At 37.4% G+C, this 7,111-nt stretch overlaps 1 protein-coding gene across 7 annotated transcripts in view; it reads left to right on the top strand.

Moving 5' to 3' along the window:
* Nucleotides 1-5,479, top strand: part of RDX (radixin) — a 123,304-nt gene extending 117,825 nt beyond the window's left edge. For all 7 annotated transcript variants that reach the window (XM_024105839.3, XM_065581451.1, XM_065581452.1 and 4 more), the window contains 4 exons: nucleotides 152-312; nucleotides 1,265-1,357; nucleotides 1,770-2,030; nucleotides 3,088-5,479. In XM_024105839.3, the coding sequence (XP_023961607.2) occupies nucleotides 152-312; nucleotides 1,265-1,357; nucleotides 1,770-2,030; nucleotides 3,088-3,252 (680 nt within the window). In that variant the 3' untranslated portion in view covers nucleotides 3,253-5,479. The remainder of the gene's footprint in view (nucleotides 1-151; nucleotides 313-1,264; nucleotides 1,358-1,769; nucleotides 2,031-3,087) is intronic.
* The last annotated feature ends 1,632 nt before the right edge of the window (nucleotides 5,480-7,111 follow it).

Consider the following 7,111-nt stretch of genomic DNA (forward strand, 5'->3'; position numbering starts at 1 on the left):
CAGAAAATGAGGAACACAATTCACCACCATTTAACTAACTTACAATTTGGGTAATTTATTGACTTCATAGAGAATATAAAATTTGATACATTTATATTTATCAGTAAAAAAACCAGCTAACGGTGTGTTTTGTGAACCTTTCTTTGGACAGAGCTGGAAGAACAGACAAGAAAAGCTCTAGAACTGGATCAAGAACGAAAGAGAGCAAAAGAGGAAGCAGAGCGCCTGGAAAAAGACCGTCGAGCTGCAGAAGAGGCTAAAGCTGCTCTAGCCAAACAGGCTGCTGATCAGATGAAGAATCAGGAGCAGCTAGTAAGCAGTTGAAATCAAGCTACAGTTATTTCAACAAGTTGAAAATACAGCCTTTTGGGGTTTGACATTAATTACTTTTTTGTTGAAAGAAACAGATGCTCTTTCTTGATAGAACATAGGTACTTGTAAGTTACCTTGACCATTAGATTCCAGCTTTGATAAGCAGATTGATACCTTTTACATAAGTGGCAATCACAATAGTTTGACCTGTTCATTATTAATAATAAATTTAAAATGCCAATAAGTACCTAAAATTGATACTGAAGTATGTTACTCGTAACATGTAGTGACATCCTTTGTAGGTTTTCCCATAGTCACCTCCAGGAGCCATTGCAGTCCTTTAGTGTCTGGTAACATGCTGTGCTCGATTGCTCATTATCGGACCATATTACACTAATATACTTGTATTATTTAAAGAAACTGTACATTAAAATTTCAGGGTGAGGTTTTCAGGAGCATTCAATGTTGCCTAATTCTGCTTCCAGTGAAATCAATGATAAAATTCCTATTGACTTCTTTGGGAGCAAAGTTGGCCAGTGCTTTTGAAAATCCCACCCAGAATATAGAAGTATTTTTTCATAATAATTAAAATTACCTGTATAGGTGGCATACATCAGCATACTCTGCTATCATAGAGATCATTGTTGAGAGGTTGACAGAATATGGCTATCTCCCACTGTATTGCTACCCACAGCAGAAAATAAGCTTTGGGGGCGGGGACAAGGAAGCCGTAGTATGCTTCCCTCACTGATGTATCCTGTATAGCCACTCTGAAACAAACCCTCCTCCTAATATTTCAGGTTCATCTGGTTGAGAACCAGAATGGCTTCCCTTAGTTTCTTTCACTGTAAGATGGCCAGTCATTTTCATCCCATTGGGAGGCTGATCTTTCTGTTAAATGGAAAAAAATTAAGTTTAAGAAAATATTATGTTTGAATTCTCTTGTTTTTAGGCAGCAGAACTTGCTGAATTCACTGCCAAGATTGCACTTCTAGAGGAGGCCAAGAAGAAGAAGGAAGAGGAAGCCTCAGAATGGCAGCACAAAGTAATAAACTCTTATTCTGTATTAACTTGGGATTTTCAAAGCAAGGAGTTAGGTGTAGAAATCCCATTGAAATTTAGTGAGGTTGGGTGCATATCTGCCTTTGCCTCCTTTGAAAAATCCCACCCCAAAAGACCCAGTCCTCCAGCTTCTTCAAACCATACAAAATATCTATTTAATTTCAGAATACTGAGTGATAAAGCAATGTGGAGAAAAATACTCTCATCAGAACTCCTTTCTGCTCTGGCTTATATCCTCACAGGTTTCAGTCTATAAATGACTCTGCTAGTGTACAGAAGGAGTGGTTACCATATATGTAGACATTTAAACTATTTTCTTTTTAATTCTTGGATTATTTTTAAATCACTTTGAAGGTGAAACTATATAAATGCTAAGTAGTAGTATTATTATTTAGGCTTTTGCAGCCCAAGAGGATTTGGAAAAGACCAAAGAAGAACTGAAGACTGTAATGTCTGCTCCACCACCACCACCACCACCACCTCCTCCTCCTCCACCACCAGTTATTCCTCCAACAGAGAATGAGCATGATGAACATGATGAGAACAATGCTGAAGCTAGTGCAGAACTGTCTTCTGATGGTGTCATGAACCACAGAAGTGAGGAAGAACGGGTAACAGAGACACAGAAAAATGAACGTGTTAAGAAACAGCTCCAGGTAATGAAGGTTTGTGGTTGCATTAATGGTATAATTAAGCCTTCAGTTTTTCATTCCTTAATTGCTGAAAATCTTGTGTATTTAAACAGCACATTTAAGTGAAACTCTAATGTGTAGTTTCCTTTGCATATTTTATCACTTACTAGATTTGTAACTAAACTGCACAAAACTGAGTAAATAAGACTTGGAGTAGAATTACATACTTTGTGTGTAGTTTAAAAAATGCACATATAAATGTGATGCTGCACTACCACAAATATTTACAATCAAATATTAAAAATGTAAATTCATCTGTAGTACACTGTAATCCTTAAAACTTAATCCTTTAATTTCTGAACCAAAAATTGTTATACCGTACTAACTGGTGTTTTGTCCAGTGAGTATTATTTGGGTTTCTCAGCAGCAACTCACAGTATCTATAAATGTAAAAAGCAAAGTAAAAATATAAACCTGTTAGGACATAATTTATCTCCATTCAAACGGTTAGACTCTAGAAGGTAATGTTTCATTTTTTTCAGTTTTTTTTTTTTTAAAAGTGATCTGTCATTGAGCAATTTACTAATACAACATAAGGGTACCATTTTTCTATGACAATACTAAAATGAACGTGAGCACCTATTTTTTCTCAGTATACGTATATTACCAACAAACAATATTTTCTGAATTGTGTACATATCCTCCTGCTGTGCTGGTCATGGTACTCAAGCAGAGAAGTAAATAGCTGCAACCTTTCAGTTAAGTAGAAACTAAAGTAAAGTAAAGCCCTAGCTTCTCCTACCAGACTCTGTTCCCTTGCTCTTAGTAGAATTCTCCTCCTGGGATGCTAGAATGTGAAGAACCTTTGCTTCCAGGTTTGTTATCCCCTCAGTCTACATGATGCATCTAACAGCTTCAGTACAGTCAGGTATTTTCACTTCTTTCTTGAGCATAGCAGGAAGCATATGGTTGGCATTTAGCAAATCCCTGTCCAAGACTGTAGATCATATGTTGTCAGAAAATCCTAAGTCTTGGTGCCGAGTAGTGAAAATGCTGAAACTCAAATATTTTATTTCCACAGACACTAAGTTCTGAGTTGGCCCAAGCCAGAGATGAAACCAAGAAAACACAAAATGATGTCCTCCATGCTGAGAATGTTAAAGCAGGTCGTGACAAGTACAAGACTCTTCGACAAATCCGACAAGGCAATACAAAGCAACGTATTGATGAGTTTGAAGCAATGTGAGAGCTGTTACTTTGCATATATGTTCTTCGTAAAGCTGAACCACCAACAGAGAAACAAGCAGGCCTTTGCAGATTTGAAGATTGCACCCCACTTTGCCAAAGCACTTATACCAGTTTGACTGTGGTGGTAAAAAGACAAATTTAGGGGAACCCATTCAACAATAAGGCAGTCTGTCATCTTTGGCTTTTTGGGGAGGGAGATTGGAATGGGGGCATATGGTTTCCATTGTCTTAGATTTTATTTTTCATTTTCATAGTTTGTGTCGCTTGTTCTCTTGAAGACTGGCGCTTACTATATCATGGCTGTCAAGTGTATGTGTTACCAAAACACTAAGTCAGAAAGGATATTAGATCTGAACCTAAAACTGATGGATACTATTTCAGTGTGATGCAGTTTGAAATTACATTTTCCCATGTTGCCACATTTCCTTAGGAGTTTGATATTGCTGACTTTATCATTTTTTCACCAAGCTGAATTCTTTGGGTGTTTCATGTCCTGTCATCATTGATGGTTTTCTTTGCCTACCTGTTCACAAAGGTCTAGATGGCAGGTAGTAGGTTCCAGCAGAGATTTTAAAATGGAACACTACCTGTGGGCAGCAGTTGTCTGCGATTGGCCTAAATAAGTATTGCTTTTTCACTTTAGATGTGTAGAAATGTTCTAATAAAGCAAAGAAAAGAAAAACAAAATACAAGAAGCTTGTATCCTGTTTTTTTAATGATTATTTTAATTACAATAAGAAAAACCTGGACCTTTCTGGCAAGGGAGCATATGAAAACATCAGTCCCAGGGAGGGGACAGTATCCTACCTCACTACTATATACATGATGACAGGTCCTTCAAACACCATGTAAACTTGAGTGTGTAAATTGACTTTCATCTTATGATAATACTATAGAAAGATAGGAATCTTTACTCTTAAGATTTTGTTTTACTTCAAGATGGCTTTATAGTGCTAAATACTGCTTAACTGCCTTTTTGTTGAGTTAAATTATAAAATGATGTACATTAAAACTGTAACCTGTCACTGGTATACTATCTTACAGGAGGGGTGTGGAATGTGTTTGACTTAATGTGTTTATGGGTTTCTCTGTACCAAATGAAAATTCCCATAATTGGAAAAAAAGAGGCTTGTAGCTTCATTTCTCAGTGATGCCAGTGTGTAATTGTTATTGTATCTGATGTCTGATCATTGTCACTCAGTTGTCTCAAACTCTGGAAAAGGAGATTTAAACGAGATTTTTTTTTTTAATTTTAGAGGGTTAAATAGTTCATAGAAAGTGAGTCTTTCTTTTAAGAAATTATTTTACAACTAACGTGGACTGCAATTATTCTTCACTTTATAGTACCCTGGTTAGTGTCTAGTTGGAAAAAGCCCTGCTTTCTCTGAGGATGGTTCAGCAATCTTCCATTTGGTATTATGCACTCATAAATATACACTTATCTATTAAAATATGCCATTTTATTAAACATTTTTTCAGGCACAATAGGTTCAAGTTATTTATGAACAGTTCAACTGAGCTTTTTTTTGATTTTGCTGAGTTAGACACTATGTGGAATGATATCATGAAAAAGGTATAAAGTTGATTTAATATATTTTGGGTTGTGGAGCTAAAAATAGCTGGCTAACCTTGAGAAGACTGGTGTGCAAATGTTGTGCACATGCTTCAAAACACAGGTTGGTGGAAGTTTATTGTTTCTACTTGCAGTGCATTGAAAGAACAGTTTGTGTATCTCAGGCTTCCTGCATTGAAGCATGAGCATTTGAATTTCCAAAGCGTTAGAACCATCTGCCATAGCAGGTGAAATACTGTGCTTTCAATGGGTTTTTATGGTTTTTCCTGAAATGTGTGCACTAACATTACTACATCAGTTTATCAGTGTTGATAAATACCAGTTAAATTTGCTGTTCATAAATCTACGATATATAGATTAGAATTAAAATGGATCTAATCCATTTATAAAGCTGTGTGAATTTTTCTAAATAACCAGGAACAACGATTTGAAATGTGGATTTTCACAATGAACCAGAGTGGTTATTACCAATAGTTGGGAACACTTATTGATGCAGAGATATTATGAATGCATTTAATGAGTACTTGGTGAAGCAAATTTCAACATGCTTTCCCCTTAGCATCATGTTTTGTGTTGTACAATTAAGCTACAATTACATCTAATATTTTGGATAACATTAATTGGTTAACAATAAAGAGATACAGTTACTTTCTTTGAGGTCCACTGTTGTTATTTAATGTATTTTACCCTGGCAAATCTGTTAAACTCATTGCAACAGTTTTTTTCAGAGCAGTGAATTTCTGGATCATTATCTGTCTTAAAATTTCACATTGTGGTCAAAGTAAAATAAAAATGGTTTTAAATTAAATACCTGAAGAATAGTAGTCTGCTTCAGAAATTACTGCCTACAAGTGGGAGGAAAAACTGGTGATTGCTGATTCAAAAGAGGATATGAATCATCAGAGTAAATTGGCTCTTTTGAGACAAGAAGATAATTTGGCCACATAAGAGCTGCATGGGTAATGTAAGAACTTTCAGTCACTGCCTGCACTGTACTTAGCCTCAATCAAAGTAAAGTTTAGTTTAATTGATCATTGGCTTGTCTTTAACATTTTGATTATTTTTAATGTTTATTAAAATGCCATATATTATCTGGATAGTTCTTTCAAATACAGAGGTGCCTAAAGATGCTTTTTATTTATAACCAAGCTTGCCTTTCCTACCCATCCTCTTCACTAATGTAGAGCACATGCACTGCTTCTGGCTTCTTCCACAAAAACGGCTAGACAAACTAATCTGCTAAAGAATTTGCACATGAATCGGGCTTCCTCTCAGTTGACATACAGTTCAGTCTCACATTTCTCTTTGGCTTTGCATGGGCTCAAACACAGAGCCGTCCATTCTGTTAGTTATGGCAGAGTCGTTAAAAATAAATGAAAGGACATATAATACACCGTATATGCTTTTGGATTTCTACCATGCATGTAGATTGATTTTTGTCCTTTCCCCTAACTAGAGCCTTTCTGATGAAATGTTGGATTCCAAAAGCCCCATTTTCAGAGTACTTGTGCATAGATATGCCAACCTTAGAGTATTTTGGTTGAATTGTGAGGTAAATGCTATGAAGGTATTTTTCTTTCATGGGGAGGAGAGAAAAGGAGGCTAGAAACATTCCCATACTCCCTGTGCACTATGCGCACCGACTTTCTAATGTGCCGGGGGGGTGCTCCCCTCCAGCTCCGCCCCATTCCCTGCCTCCACTCAACCTCTTCCCCCAAGACCTTACCCCTGCCCTGCCTCTTCTCACCCCTGCTCTGCTCCCTCCTACGAGTGCCCTGCCCTCACTCCTTCCCCTTCCCTGCCCCCAGGGTCTCCTGAACGCTGCGGAACAGCTGTTCCCTAGTGGGCAGGAAGCACTGTGTGTGGTGGGGGGAGAGGTGCGCTGATCAGTGCGGTCCCAGGCTAGCAGAAGGCATTGTGGGGGTGCTGATAAGGGGACTGCTGGGGAGTGCCCTGCACCTATCTTTTTTTTTTTCTCCCGTGGGTGCTCCACCCACAGAGTTGGCGCCTATGCTGTGTACCAAGTTAATTTACTTAATAGGGACTTAATAGATTCAGAGTGTGGTGGAGAGGGAAATTCAGCTATTCAGAAGTATTCTCCCCTTCATAGTTATATTTCCAAAACATAAATTTTCTTTTGTTGACAGGTTCTCCAGATTCACATTCATGCATTTTTGTTCATTTTATCCAAAATGGAATTACGGCAGAAATCCAAGACCATATCATTCTATAGCTCATGTCTCTGCATGTTTAGGCCCCAGTTCGGAAAAGCACTTAAGCATTG

The sequence above is a fragment of the Chrysemys picta genome, chromosome 1, assembly GCF_011386835.1.
Source record: "Chrysemys picta bellii isolate R12L10 chromosome 1, ASM1138683v2, whole genome shotgun sequence".
Classification (NCBI taxonomy): Eukaryota; Metazoa; Chordata; order Testudines; family Emydidae; genus Chrysemys; species Chrysemys picta.